General features: G+C 48.8%; 1 protein-coding gene across 1 annotated transcript in view; it reads left to right on the forward strand.

Annotated features, from left to right (window-relative positions):
* The window catches only part of Anpep (alanyl aminopeptidase, membrane), a 19,240-nt gene extending 10,415 nt beyond the window's left edge, over positions 1 to 8,825 (forward strand). Inside the window, exons 15-20 of the mRNA XM_005357713.3 lie at positions 3,180 to 3,271; positions 4,024 to 4,134; positions 4,249 to 4,416; positions 5,137 to 5,277; positions 5,631 to 5,712; positions 8,312 to 8,825. Coding sequence (XP_005357770.1) covers positions 3,180 to 3,271; positions 4,024 to 4,134; positions 4,249 to 4,416; positions 5,137 to 5,277; positions 5,631 to 5,712; positions 8,312 to 8,461 — 744 coding nt within the window. The 3' untranslated portion in view covers positions 8,462 to 8,825. The remainder of the gene's footprint in view (positions 1 to 3,179; positions 3,272 to 4,023; positions 4,135 to 4,248; positions 4,417 to 5,136; positions 5,278 to 5,630; positions 5,713 to 8,311) is intronic.
* The last annotated feature ends 6,661 nt before the right edge of the window (positions 8,826 to 15,486 follow it).

A 15,486-nucleotide genomic window follows, 5' to 3' on the forward strand; every position in this document is an offset into this window, starting at 1 on the left:
AGACCAGACTGGCCTCAAACTCACAGAGATCCACCTGCCTCTGCCTCCCGAGTGCTGGGATTAAAGGCGTGTGCCACCACCGCCCGGCTTTATTTATTATGTATACAGTGTTCTGTCTGCATGGATGCTTACATGCCAGAAGAGGGCACCAGATCTCATTATAGTTGTGGTTGCTGGGAATTGAACCCAGGACCTCTGGAAGAGCAGCCAGTGCTCTTAATCTCTGAGCCATCTCTCCAGCCCTAATTTTTAATTTTTTTTGTGTATGAGTGTTTCTCCTGTATCTATGTTTGCACACCATGTGTGTGCCTGGTGCCCAAAGAGACCAGAAGAAGGTCTGGGGCCTCTGGAACTAGATTTACTATAGATGGTTATGAGCCAACATGTGGGTGCTGAGAATCAAATTCTGGGTCCTTTGGAAGAGCAGCAAGTGCTCTTAACCTCTGAACCATCTTTTTTTTTTTTTTTTTTTAATTTAAAAGTAACCCACTATCGGCTTAGGATAGCAAATGCCTATTTTGGTAAACGGAACGTTTTTGTGCTTGCCCAGGCTCCTCTCAAACTGGTGCTGTAGCACAATCACAATACCAGCATGCAGCATGGGGTCTGGATGCCCTTCAGAGCCAGCTGGAGTGCTGTGTGGGCACCTGTGTTCCTCTGTCTAGGAAGGCTTTGTGGACTGATCCCATAGGAGGGGTCGTGCCTTTCCTGGAGTCTTCTGCTACTTCCAGGACTGTTGCTCAGGCCATGTACTAGGTCTTCTTCTGATTGAGAGGCCCTCTGCTTCCTGAATCCCCTGGCTCCCTTGTCTATTTTCTCTCAGGGAGTACATGGTCTTGAGAGTTTGGAGGAAGGATTTGTGAGGGTAGGTTTTCTCAGGCAAACTGTCAGGAATGTCTTTTGTTCTGCTTTCACACTGGGCTGAGAATTTATCTGGGTTTGGAAAGTCTCTGAACTGGAAATCACGACCCAGAATGTCTAAGGTCTTGATCTGTTGACACCAGGATTCTCATGTTACAGTTGAAAAGTCCAGAGCTTTTGTCATTTCCAGTTCTTGGTATGAGACCAGTTTTCCTTCCTGGAACCTTCTGGGCTCTTCTAGCAGTCCTGGTGGGCCAGCCTGGGTCTTGCCAGCTTGGACACAGATGCGCTGTATCAGAACTATTTTATTATCCCTCTGAAATTCTTTCCTGTCTGTTGTCCATTTCCTGTCTTTCTGGAAGTCTGAGTAATTCCACTTCTTTCTCTTGCTTTGGTCTGGTTTTTATGTCCCTCCTACTTTCCAGCTTGGGGACTCTTCACTCTCCCCCAGGGACAGTCCCCTCACCTGCGGGATGCTTCCCTCTCGTTCCTGTCCCGTACAGGGTCTTCTTGTCTCTCTTGAGGGCGGTTAGTACAGGACTTGCGGAGTCTCCTTTTCCCTCTGTTGACTTGTTTCCTCTTAGCTTCTGTTTGTTTTGGTCTCTTGTCAAGTTGGAGGCTGAGAGGCAATTTTGGATATGAGGGTGAGGCAATAAACAGTGACCCGAAGCCGTACCAGAACTGGAACAAAAGGGTGTGGTGGTGCTCACCCTTATCCCAGCACTCAGGAGACAGAGGTAGAAGGATCTGAGTGTGAGTCCAGCATAATCTACAGAGCAAGTTTCTGGCTAGTCAGGGCTACATAGTGAGATGATGATGATGATGATGATGATGATGGTGGTGGTGGTGGTGGTGGTGGTGGTGGTGGTGGTGGTGGTGGTGGTGGTGGTGGTGGTGATAAAGACAACAAAAAGGGATTGGAAGCACCATAGGAAGGTGGAAATAGCCATAGGTCCTAAATGTTCTCTCAGGATTGTCTGGCTTCCCTGGCATGGGCCTCTGTTGTGTGTAGTGAAGTTGGTAGTGCCCACTCTTGGGGGACAAAGTGGCATCTGATGGAAACCTCTGCCTCTGATCTCCTTGTAACCCTTCTCACTGTGTGTGGTGCCCAGCACCCCCAGCCTCTCTGGTCTAGCATCTCCTGTGAATGAGGGCAGGTTACCACTGGACACAGGGACTACGCTGGAGCTTGACTTACAGACTTGGATTCCAGTCTCTAGTACTCACAGCCCTAGTCTTACCCCAGGTTTTGTTTTGTTTTGTTTTGTTTTTGATTTTCGAGACAGGGTTTCTCCGTAGCTTTTGGTTCCTGTCCTGGAACTAGCTCTTGTAGACCAGGCTCGCCTCGAACTCACAAAGATCCACCTGCCTCTGCCTCCCGAGTGCTGGGATTAAAGGCGTGCGCCACCACCGCCCAACTCCCCAGGTTTTTTAATTTTGAGCCTCATTACAACAAGTTCTTTTTATGTTTTTTCTTCCTTCCTTCCTTCCTTCCTTCCTTCCTTCCTTCCTTCCTTCCTTCCTTCCTTCTTTTTCCTTCTTCTTCCTCCTCTTCCCCCACCCCCTTCCCCTCCTCCTCCTCCTCCTTCTTTTTCTGAGACAGAATTTCTCTGTGTATCCTTGTCTATCCTAGAACTTGCTATGTAGACCAGGCTGGCCTGTCTCCCAAGTGCTGGGATTAAAGATGTGTGCCACCACCGCCTGGCTAGCAAGTCCTTTTCTGCAAATCTGGGCCTACCTCCTTCCTCCCTTCCCAGTGGCCCTGTGTTGGCATCACAGCCACCACTATCTCTCCTGTAAGAACGGATGTTCTTGGGGAGGGGAGAAGTTGATTTTTTTTACCATCAAAGAATGGCTTCAGTATGTAATAGAAGTCAGTCTGCCATATCAAATCAGAATCTGCAAAGGACTTTAATAACAGTTTGGGGATCACATGAGTTAGGTAAAAAAGAACAGAGCACAGAATTAGCACAGCTAAGAAAGGAATGCAAGAATAAGAGGGGATGAACTTGCTGGCTTGGAAATTGTAGTTTGGGTCTGTCCACTGTGTCTGCACATCTGTGTTCCCTAAATTTCTCACAATAAGATCAGGAATGGAGACCTGGTGTTACAGTGATGGGTGGATGACGTGGGTTAGGACTTACCGGATTTGAGGAGAAAGAACACCAATTCAGCCATCTGAAACCTAGACTGAGGTGCTGGCCTTGGACGCAGCCTGACCTCTTCCTGACTGCCAGTACCCACTGACGCCTGCAGAGACTGCCAGCCCAGGCAGGTGGACCTGGATCTTTGACACTGCTCCTACATTCTTTCCCCAGAAATACCTGCTGAAGCAAGTCGAGCCCCTCTTTGAGCACTTCAGAATTAAAACCAGCAATTGGACCATTCGCCCAGATACGCTCATGGAACAGTAAGTGTGACTTTTGTGAGCCCGGACATCCCACATGACCTGAGAGTTGAGAACACTGCTTGGAAGTGTTCTCTGGATCCTTCCATGTCTGACCACCAGCCAGGGAGAGAGTCCTTCTAAGCGCAGGGAGCTCTCTTGAGAACCCACTTGGCCTGTGGGTTCTTTTAGCTTTTTGGGTTTTGTGGGTTTCTTTGTCACAGGGTCTTTTTAAAAGATTTATTTATTTATTATGTATACAACATTTCTTCCATGTATGCTTGCATGCCAGAAGAGGGCACCAGATCTCATTATAGATGGCTGTGAGCCACCATGTGGTTGCTGGGAATTGAACTCAGGACCTCTGGAAGAACAGTCAGTGCTCTTAACCTCTGAGCCATCTCTCCAGCCTCTGTCACAGGGTCTTATGTGGCTCAGGCTGGCCTGGAACTTTTGATCCTCCTGCCTCAGGCTCTCAAGTGGTAGAATTACAGGTGTACATCACCACCCTCAGTTTGTACAGTGTTGGGATTAAACCCGGAGTTTCTTGAATGCTGCAAACATCTACAAACCTCCCCAGTCCTGACCTCTTTAACAAAGACTCAAACCAAAAGCCTGAGGCTACCTTGGGACCCCAGAAATCACAGGCAGGAAGAAAGCAGGAAAATCCCCAGAGTCAGGTGGACCAGAGTCTTAGGGCCCTGGCTGTGTGGTGTTGAGAGGTCTTGGTGGGGGTCCGGGCAGGATGTGCTAACCACATGTCACCGCTGGGACAGGTACAATGAAGTTAACGCCATCAGCACGGCCTGCTCCAGTGGTCTCCAAGAGTGTAAGGACCTGGTTTCTAAACTTTATAATGAGTGGATGAGCAATCCTGCTGTTAACCCGTGAGTGTTCCCCGGCTCCTTCCCTGCCTGTCCTCATCTGCCTCCGGCCAGTGACTGGCTACTCCTTGCTCCCTGTTCTTCACTGATCCTTTTCTCCCAACTCCCCCACGCCAGGATCCACCCCAACCTTCGGTCTACTGTCTACTGCAATGCCATTGCTTTCGGCGGTGAGGCTGAGTGGGACTTTGCCTGGGGACAGTTCCGGAACGCCACTCTCGTAAATGAGGCCGACAAACTCCGAACAGCCCTGGCCTGTAGCAGGGATGTGTGGATTTTGAACAGGTGAGGACATGGCCCCACCCACAGACTCAGCCAAGCCTCTGTGTTCCTCTTCCTACAGCCTCGCAGCTTTGTGCTGGTGAGGACAGAGAAGCTCAGATGCAAAACAATTAATAGCCCAATGACCACAGGTTTAGTAAGTGACTGAGCCAAGACTGGAATACAGGGTTATGTGGTCAGCGTCGGATCCCTAACTCTTAACTGCTGTGGGCTTTGCTGTGAGCATCAGGGCAAGGTCTCCTGCACCTCAGTGAGGTCTCTCCCACCCTGGTAGCTCTCTCAGAGGCCAGACCTGCAAAGTTCCAGAGACCACTGCTAGAGATTGTTTCTGATCCACAGGACACTCGTGACCCCTAGACCCATGAGTGCTCCCTTAGCGTTAGTGACAAACCATTCAACTGAGTCTAGTTTCACGTCAAAATGAGGAGCGGCCACCCTACCTGGTGTGAGGGCTGCAATGGCTAGAACTTCTTCCTTCCTTCATCTGTTCTCGGGGAGATGTAGGGCAGCACATGCTTGCATGGCCAGTGACCCTGTGACCCTGTGACTCAGTTTCCCATCTGCAGAGGGAGTAGCACCCGGGTTGCCCCACAGCCCTTCACACATCAAAGGGATGTTGAGCAACACAAGAGGCAGTTGATTGGGTGTGAGACATCGGGCTCCCAATCCTGTATCATGGTCCCACAGTTCTCAAGTGGTCCCTACCCTTGCCTCCTGCCGCAGGTACCTGAGTTACACTCTGAATTCTGAGTACATCCGGAGGCAGGATGCCACCTCCACCATCATCAACATTGCCAACAATGCGGTTGGGCAATCTCTGGTTTGGGACTTTGTCCGGAGCAACTGGAAGAAGCTCTTTGAGGAGTGAGTCTGACTGGGGTGTTGGACTACCAATGGCCAAGGCTGGGGTTGCCGGGGTGACCCACACGCCTCCCCACCCCTGTGCTGGACTTTCTTACCTAGAAAACTGTAGCCAGGAGGAAAATCTCCTACAGGGACAAGGAGTCAGGGACCTACAGCCTGAGCTGTGTTCAAGACTTGGCTTCTGCATGTCTTGGCAGGGTCTCTTTGGGATCTTGGGGGGTCCATTTTGTTTTGTCTCCTTGTGTATCCTTCAAAATGGTTATAAATTTCTATAGTTCCCTGACGCTTGCAGAGAATGTCCCTTAGGTCTCTGCCTCTCCGCTGCTCACATTCATCCTTTCCCTACCCCACAGCTACGGAGGAGGATCTTTCTCCTTTGCCAATCTCATCCAGGGAGTGACCCGGCGCTTCTCCACTGAATATGAACTGCAGCAGGTAAGGACCAGACCTGTCCTGTCCCAGGCTCTATTTGTCCCAGTTGAAGGTGGTGGCGTCCGCTCACAGAACAAGGCCAAAATAGAGAGACTATATATATTAATGTTTCCATTTTTAAAAAATCTTGAATTTTAAAATTTAGTCATTATTTGATTGCCTAGGCTAACCCTTAGTCTTCTGAATAACTAGGATTGTATACCTAGATTCCCTTACCTAAAATTTGAGTTACAATCCATGTACCATAAAATTTACCATTTTAAGTGCTTTCTAGTATATTTATAAGATTGTACAACCAGTCTTTGCCACCAGCTCCCCAAAGAAATCCTCTAGTTGCTAGCAGTTCCTCCCATCCCCCTAGCTCCTGGCAATCACTCATCTACTTCACTTTTGCATTTCATAAAATAGAATCATGAAATTTCGTGACCTTTTTTTAAAGCAGAATTATGTAATATGTGACCCTTTCGTGTCGGTTTTCTTTCATTTAGCATCTCAGGTTTAAAAGGTTTGTTCCTGTTGTAAGACACATGGTTCCCTTGTATGGCAGAGTAGTATTCCCTTGTGTCGATGCACCACGTCTGTTCCTCCATTCCTCAGCGGACGAGCTTTTCAGTGCTTCCCGTTTTTTTTTAGGTTTTTATAAACAGTGATGCTGTGAACATTTATGCACGTAGTTTTATACAAACACGCTTTCATTTCTCCTGGGCATTTTGCTAAGAGTGGACTTGCTGGGTCATTGCTTTCCTTCACGTTTAGCTTTTTTGACTAAATGGCCAAAATGCTGTCTGGAGCAAATTTACTGTTGCAACATTCCTGCCGACAGTGTAGGGTGGTTCTAACTTCTCAGCGTCCCTGGGCGTTGTTATGGTCTTTTCTGGACGAATAACGAGGGGAGCTTACTGGCCATTGGCATCTCCGGAATAACTTCTATCCGTGTCTCTTGCCTGGTTTGAAATTAGGCTGCTGCCTTTTATTGCTGTTCTGTGACCGTTCTTTGTGGATTTTAATACAGCTGCATGCTTCACAAACATCTCCCCTGTTTCTGTGGGCTGTCTTTTCACCTTTGATGCGCACATATTTCTATTTTGTTTTGTTGAGATGGTCTTACCATACAGCCCAGGCTGGCCTTGAACACACGATCCTCCTGCTTCTGCTTCCCACCTGCAGAGACTCTTTAATTTTTATGAAATTCAGTTAATTTGTTATTTTTCTTTGCTTATACTTGAGTGTCATATCATTTTAGGCCTGTGTGTTTTAAAGAGTTGTTTTCTTTTCTCATATGTAGGATATTTTTAAAGTGTATTTGTGGTACTGGGGATTCAACCCAGGCCTCGACATGAAAGTAAGCGCCCTACCACTAAGGTGCACCCCTACACCTTTGGTTTTGGTTTTTTGTTTGTTTTGTTTTCTTTTTTGGTTTTTGGTTTTGTTTTTTTGGCCTCTTAAGACAGGGTTTCCCAGTAGCTATAGCCCAGTCCTGGAACTCACTCTGTAGACCAGGCTGGGTTCGAACCCACAGAGATCCACCTGCTACTGCCTCCCAAGTGCTGAGATCAAAGGCGTGTGCCATCACACCTGACTCAGTTCTTAAATTTTCTGGTGCTGTTCTAAGGGGACAATCGTGTCACTTCTCAGGTTGTCATGGTTGTTCCTAGGTGTACCGCTGATGTTGTGGATTGTGAAACCTTGCTAAATTATTAGTTCTCACAATTTCCTTTTATTTCTTCTGGTCCTGAGTATGGAAGCGAGGGCTTCACACATGCTGGGCAAACTGTCGGTGAGAGGTAGCTTAGCCTGAGTTCTAACAGTTCTTTCGCGGACACCTTAAGATTTAGTGTGCACAAAACCATATTGTGAATGTATAGTAATAGTCTTCCAGCTGGGCGGTGGGGGCACACACACACCTTTAATCCCCACACTCAGGGAGGCAGGGGCAGGCAGAGCTCTGTGAGTTTGAGGTCAGCTTGGTCTACAGAGTGAGTTGTAGGACAGCCAGAGCTACACAGACAAACCCTATCTCGAAAAACCAAAAAAAAAAAAAAAAAAAAAAGTCTTCTACCCCACTTTATTGAAGTGATTTATTATTTTAAAGTGATGAGGGCCTCGATCAGGCTTGTGTGCTCCTGAGCTGCACCCCCACCCCTGTATCTACTTCTTTGTAATAAATAAATAAATAAATAAATAAATAAATAAATAAATAAATAAATAAAAGCTACTTAGGCATTGAAGCCACTGGGTCATCAGAGGGTCAGAAATTCCCTCAGTTGTTGCCCCTATGTGGCACCTGTTTCATTTGCTCACTACCGGGTTGAGATTCTTCAGCAGAAAGTCAGGGCCAACTCATTTGAATATTGCACAACGGAGCCCGATACCCTCTTTACAGATTCCACCTGGGGCTGTGATTTCCCCACTTCTGTGTAGAGAGTACTTCTAGCCCCACGAAGTGGTGAGGGATTTAGTTCCTTATACAGGGAACAAGATACGGTCTCCATCCCCAGGGACCTATGAGTCGGGTGAGAGGGTGAGAGACTGGGAAAGCCCCTCTCTTCTCAGGGCTGAGTTTGAGAGCCAGCCCAGACCTGACGCTTTGTTTTCCCGGCAGCTGGAACAGTTTAAGGCGGATAACCAAGACACAGGCTTCGGCTCGGGCACCCGGGCTCTGGAGCAAGCTCTGGAGACGACGAAAGCCAACATTAAGTGGGTGAAGGAGAACAAGGACACGGTACTCCAGTGGTTCACAGCAAACAGCTAGGAATGAGACCTGGATCTGAGAGCCACTTGGTCCCTGCGACACCAATCAACTCTCTCCGCAGTCTGTGCAGGGTCTCTGTCCTCAGCGCACCATACACCAGCATCCTACCCTCAAGGACCCTGTGGAGCCAGCCTTGCTTCTATTGGTCAGGCTGCTCTGACACCGCCCAGCCCTTGCCCTTCATGCCAACTCTGCCCCAGGCCCAGGCCTCTGGGGCTGATCTCAGGGAAGCCCAGCTTTGAGGCCGGATTAAGAAGACTTTACTGGACCAACGGCTGCCCGGATAGAGTCATCCTGCACACATTACCGCTTTCCCCACAGGACCCAGAACCAAAGAATCAACAGGGCACCAAGATCTATATATATTTTTAAGAGAAAATGTAAATAAAGAATTTCTAAAATCAGCTCGCAGACTTTTGTCACTCACAGTTGGGGAGGCTGGAGAGGGGAGCTGGGGGAGCATGCTATAGGTCTAGGGGAGTGGAGGAAGGAGCGTGCCTCCTGGCCCCGTACAGTGTCTTGCAGCCAATTCCAAGGACAAGTTTTTAGGGTTGAGCCCTGAGGAACCTCCTGGAAGTTGAGGGGGTGGGTATGGTGGTTCCCACAGGATCCTCTCTACCAGATCTCAAGGGGGCAGTGTGCTGGGTGTGGCCCTCCTATTGTGGGCACTCAAAGAGGCACTGGGCACCTGGGAATGGGGGAAAGGTATAGTAGAGACCCCCAAACCTAAATGCTGAGTCATGACCTTGGGCATGAACCTCCTCTCCAGGCTCCCAGGTCAATTTTCTGGGGAACCAGAAGGGCCGGGCTGCTGGGTGAGGAGCACTTGGGAAGACTTGAATGGAGAGTGGCTGGAGCTAAGGACAGCCTCTTGTGCCAGATACATATTGGCCCCTGGGGATTGCAAAGGTGCAAAAGCACCAGGCTGGGCTGCCCGTCTCTATTTACAAATTAAAAAAAATGAGCAAGCTAGGCACAGTGATACACTCTTGTTCCCAGTACCCAGCAGACAGAGGCAGAAAGATCAGGGGTTGGAGACCAGCCTAAGGAAACCCTATCTGAGGAAGGAGGGAGGGAGAGGGAGAAGAGAGAGAGAGAATTAAACATAATAAGCACACTGGGAAGTACTGATAAAGGGCCCCAGTGCCTCCCAAGTCCATCTCTGTCACAAGCTTTAGGACTGACTGAATGAAAGAATTGGGGCAGCAGGCAGGAGGGGGTCATTCATAATTAAGTCATCTTAGTCCTAGGTATGGTATGGGGATCACTGCCTTTTCTGGTTCAAAACTATCCAAGAAGTCCTTTGTGCTTGAGAGGAAGGAGCTGGCTCTGTGTGAGGACTGACTCGTTGCGGACTAATTGTCTCTGAGGCTCTGCCTGCTACTGGATGCTTTGTGGAGCCTTCCTATGGGGTTGGGAATGGGACAGACGTTGTAAAAGGAGGCCGAGAGCAAGACGCTGGCCTTGAGGAGAGGTGAGATAGCTGAGACATCCCCCCCAGATGCTCGAGTGACTAATAGACCTGCGGGCAGAGTTCAGCCACTCACATGCCACCGCGCGCATAGAGGACAACTCTGTGGGGTTGGTTCCCTCCTTCCACTTTTACTTGGGTTCCTGGGATCAGACTTTGGCCGCCAGGTTTGCAAGGCCACTGAGTCAACTCCCTGTCTCCCTAACTCTTTTATTTGTGTTTTGGTATCTGCGTGTCCAAGACCTTGTGTGTGTGCAGATGTGTGCGAAGGTCACAGGTGGTCTTCTTCTACCACTATCCACCTATTTATTTATTATTTACTTATTTTTATTTATTTATTCATTTGTTTAATTAGGTGTTTTTTTTTTTTTTTTTTGAGACAGGGTTTCTCTGTATAGCAACTCTGGCCATCCTGGGATTCCCTCGGTAGACCAGGCTCTCAGAGATCCACCTGCCTCCATCTTTCGAAGGTGTGCGCCACTTTCGTGTGCGTATTTATTTATTTTTTGTGAGACAGCATCTCTTACTGAACCCAGAGCTCACCTATGAGACCCGCAGTCCCTCCTGTCTCCCCCTCGCAGAGCTGGGGTTATGGGTTTGCACCACTGTGATCAGCTTTATGCATGGGTGCTGCGTCGCTGAACTTGGATCCTCATGTTTGTGAGGCAAGTGCTTGACTGACCGAGCCCCTGGTCTGTCTCGTAGCTTTAAGGAAAAGGAGACAGATGGAGAAGGCAGGTAGGGCTAGTGGGCTTTTTTTCTTTTGTTACTGTGGGGTCCCTAGCAAGGAGTCAGTTCTTTTCTCCAAAAACAGTAACATAGTAAGGAAGCTCACACAACGTCCAGACCTGCTGGACGGTCTGAAGGAAAAAGGTGACTGGCAGCCACAGGGGACCTCAGGACATCAGTTATTACCCGCAATCATTACTTCCCAACATGAATCCCTCTTAAAAATCAATCGATCAATCGATTGATTAGTTTGTAGCTCTGGATGCCCTCCAGATATAAATAGATCAGGCTAGCCTTGAACTCACAGAAACTGCCTGCCTCTGCTTCCCGATAGCTGGAATTAAAGGCTCGTGGCGTGAGCGTACCACAGCTGTTATCTTCTTGGCTGCTTTTGTGTGGGTGTGTGTGTACATGTACACGTGTGTGCACGTGTGTATCCGCGTGTGTGTTGACCAGCAGTCCACAGTGAGTGTCTGTCTTTCTGGGTTGTTCTCCACCTTATGAGGGTCTCTGAAGTCAGTCTTCAAGGCTGAGCAGCAGCAGGCACTATCAACTGAGCCACCTCTCTGGCTTGTCGGTGACTTTTTGTTGCGGGAGCAGGAGGGACAGGAGTTCAAGGTCATGCTTAGCAACACAGCAAGTACCACCATCCCTAGCCTCCTCTGGCTCCAAGCAGCCCTTGTTCCCAAGTGAGAAGGGGGTAGTCAGGTATTGGGGTGGGGAAAAGTTCCCAACTTCTCCCCTTCTATCTGCATATCAAAGAGCCAGGGGCAAGATCCTGTGGCCTGACCTTGGTGAGGGGCCCTGCCGGAGGCTCCCTGGGCTGCCCTAGATTAAATGTCCGGACTCCTTCACTCTGCACCAACCCTTCCTGTCGCCAGTACCCAGCAGCCGTGGCTAGCACTTGACCTTCTGGCATTCAGCTGGGGGAGGGGTCGGTCTCACTGGTTTGGGTCCCTGTGATATCACAGGGGAGAATTGGCTTATCAGCTGTCTATCAGCATCCCCTCTTTCTTAGCTGATGCTAAATGATCATAAACTATCTTAACCTGTGTGTTTTTTTGTTGTTGTTGTTTTTAATTTGACTTTTTCAGTGCTGTGGACCAAACCTAATGCACGCTAGGCTCGTGCTGCACTGTGGAGCTACACAACCACACTCATCTCAGGTTTATAGATAAGGTAGCCGAGGCCAGAGAGCTTAAGTCGTGACTCTGGCGTAGGAGCTGACCTCTGACTCGATCGTCAAAGTTAGTCGTAACCGAACCTTTTAGCTGAGCCAGAGTCTGCGACATCCACATTTACAAGCTCCTGTTCCCTGTCTCCTTAAAATGCTGACATTCATAAGGCTCTGTGTGGCTGGAAGATGCCAGTCCTCTGAGATGCAGTCGAGATACCCAGAGCCAAAAGCCTGCCCACAGGAGTTTAGTTAAGGTCCCAGAGAAAAAACTCACTAGAATGCAGGCTGCCTATGGCCTGCCCAGCCTCTGCCTGCCAGGGGACAGACCCTTGCCAGCAGGGATGAGGATGCTTCTAGCAGACAGCAGCAGTCCCAGAGGTCTCAGAAAGTGTGAGATTCGAAGACAAGGAAGGGATGGGTGGGGAGACAGGAAGGAGTTACAGCTTTGAGAGGCAGGGCTGAGCCTACCTGCTTCTGTTGTTCCAGAAGCATCAAGCTGTCTAGCCTCCCAGGAAACTCCAGCCTAGCGATTGGTTGGATTGATTGAGGTGCATGGTCCCCATAGTGGGTGGTCTTCGAGGAACACATGGAAGAGAGTTGGGGACATCCAGAGGATGTTTGTTTCCAGTAGCAACTTGTAGGTGGGTCTTCTGCCTCCCCCACTCCTTCCTTGCATCCCTTTGGGCCTCCATGCTGGGGACTGAGGCAGGAATAATGTCTTTCTGTCCCTTTGGGAGCTCATCCTAAGCAAGTGTCAATCACAGGAAGCTCTGGCACTTTGTCTGGTTCTGCCTTGAGGCCAGATCTAGGGAGACAGGTAGCCCAGGTATTATGCCCCATGTCCTCTTGGGAAGGAGGGAGCGGCAGACTGGAGTCAGGTGCATGGTGCTTACACCTAGCTGGCAGCTATGGGAAGTTGCTTTCCTCCCTAGATCTCTTTGCTCAACTGGAAAATGAAGGCATATTGGGCGGTGGTGGCGCACGCCTTTAATCCCAGCACTTGGGAGGCAGAGGCAGGTGCATCGCTGTGAGTTCGAGGCCAGCCTGATCTACAAGAGTGAGTTCCAGGACAGGCTCCAAAGCTACAGAAAAACCCTGTCTCAAAAAAGAAAAAAAAAAAAGAAAGAAAGAAAATGAAGGGAAGAGCTATTGAGTCCAATCCTGTCTGGACCCCAAAGTTCCTCTCTAAGTGGGACATTGTGCCCAGGTGGCTCAGTATCCAATTAGTTTGGGAGTCACCTGACTGGGTCATAAGTGCTGTGACCCGACTCAGCTACTTCGTTTCTTAAGCGGCCATCATCTTCCATCTAAGGGACAGGTGGGGCCTAATACGATCTCCACTACACATTTGGAGAAACAGACACAAAGGACTTCCATAGCTCACCCACAGTTACTCAGCAAAGAAGAGTTGAGTGTAGTGTGCTCTGAAGTAAGCCTGTGTGTGAGTGTGCTTGTGTGTGTGCACACATGAGTGCGTGCGTGTGTGCGTATGTAGGTGTGCTGCAGACTTTTCCTCATCTTTCCAGGATTAAGTGACAGTCCTTAAGGACTGTTAGACCCTGAAGCTGGATCTAGACCACTTCTAACAGATGAGAGAGAGAAAAAAAGAATAGACCTCTAGTAATCACCTAAGCCAGTTCTTCCTTTAGGAGAGGGGGAAACTGAGGCTCAGAGAGGGAGTGCGGAATACTCCTTTACACTGTGTGAATATGTGTCACTGTGATTGGTTTAATAAAGAAGCTGACTGGCCAATAGCTAAACAGGATAAATTTAGGCCAAACTGAGAATGATGGGAGGGAGAAGGGTGGAGTCTGGGAAAGTTGCCAGCAGACTGAGAGAGAACCAAGATGGGCACGCTGTACTGAGAAAAGGTATCATCAAGACATGTGACAGAGCGTAGATAAGAAATATGGGTTATTTTAAATGGAAGAGTTAGCTAGTAACAAGCCTGAGTTATTGACTGAATATTTGCAATTAATATAAGCCTCCGTGTGTTATTTGGGAGCTGCTGGTGGGACAGAGACTTGTGCCAACAAGGGAGTAATTTGCCTGAGGGCATGTCAACGGACAACTGGCTGCCATATAGGGCCAGGGTCCCCACATATGGGAGACCTCATGTATGGTCAAGATCCTGGTCAGGGAATCAACAACTTCCTCCCTTCCCTCTCTCCACCTAGGCTGTTTGGTGACTTGGTTTTTTATTTTTTTTTTTTATTTTTTATTTTTTGAGACAGGGTTTCTCTGTAGCTTTTGGTTCCTGTCCTGGCACTAGCTCTTTCTAGACCAGGCTGGCCTCGAACTCACAGAGATCCGCCTGCCTCTGCCTCCCGAGTGCTGGGATTAAAGGTGGTACGCCACCACCGCCCGGCTGGTGACTTGTTTTTGATCCAACTGAGCTACATCCCCAGTCCTAATAGCTTTTATTTATTTATTTATTTTAATGAAGTGGTGAAAGGACCCAAGGCCGTTTCATCCCTATTCCCAGCCTCTGTAATCTACTACCCAGGAAGGCTGAATTCCTCATTACGAACTCACAGGGCTCCACTTAATCTTGTCTCCTTTGAGATTCCCTCTTCAACTCTCTGCTCTCCCCCAGCCAACTCAAACATTGGCTGCTTCTACTCGCTAGTAGATCATCATATCCTTTCCCAGAAGCCTGTTAGGCTTGCTGAAGATGGCCCAAATCCAAGCGACAGGATTGATGGTCTAGAAACTGAAGAATGAAATGGTCCCCAAGCCCCTATACAATCCTTATCTTTACACATGGAATCTAGGGGCTGATTATGGGGCTCCCTATAACTTGCCCGATTTGTTGGGGAATAATTTTCACTGGCACTTAACAACAGGCTGAACAGGGGCCCCTTAGCACTGAGATTGAAGCCCCTTGCTGTGATTTAGATTTTGCATGTGCCCTCACAGGTCCATGCATTGAAGGCTTGGTGCCCCGGAGGGTACTATTGGGAGGTGAGGCCTTGCAAGAGGACCTGAGGCTACCTCTCTTTGCTTCTAGGTTCCTGGAGTGAGTGCCCTGCTCTGCCATGCATTCTTGCGATGACCTCTGTCCTCATGAGGTCGAAAGCAACTTGATCTAGACTAGAACCTCCAGAACTAGGAACCAAAATTAATGTGTCCCCCGCCCCCTTTTTGAGACAGGGTTTCTCTGTGTAATAGCCCTAGCTGTCCTGGAACTAGCTCTTGTAGACCAGGCTGAACTCGAACTCACAGAGACCCACCTGCCTCTGCCTACTGAGTGCTGGGATTAAAGGTGTGTGCCACCACTGGATGGCTAATGTTCCCTTTTAAATGTAATTACCTCTTGTGCTTTGTGATTGCGACAGGAAGCAAATGCAATCCCTACCATCTAGTACCTCAGAATGGGACTGAATTTGGACACAGTTGTTTTAAGAGGGAATTAAGATGAAATAGGGAGGAGGCTCAGTCAGTAAGAGATCATTAAGAACCTCTTCAAGCCTGAGGATCCCCAGGACTCTTGTAAAAAGTTAGACATGACAGGTTGTGTCTTTAGCCCCAGCTTTGTGAGGAAGAGACAAACTGAACCTGAGGTGACCAGCCAGGCTAGCCCAAACAGGGAGCTTCTGGTTTAGTGAGAGACCTGTCTCAAGGCTGTAAGGTGCAGGCTAGCCCAAA

Source organism: Microtus ochrogaster, chromosome 22 (assembly GCF_000317375.1).
Source record: "Microtus ochrogaster isolate Prairie Vole_2 chromosome 22, MicOch1.0, whole genome shotgun sequence".
Taxonomy (NCBI): Eukaryota; Metazoa; Chordata; class Mammalia; order Rodentia; family Cricetidae; genus Microtus; species Microtus ochrogaster.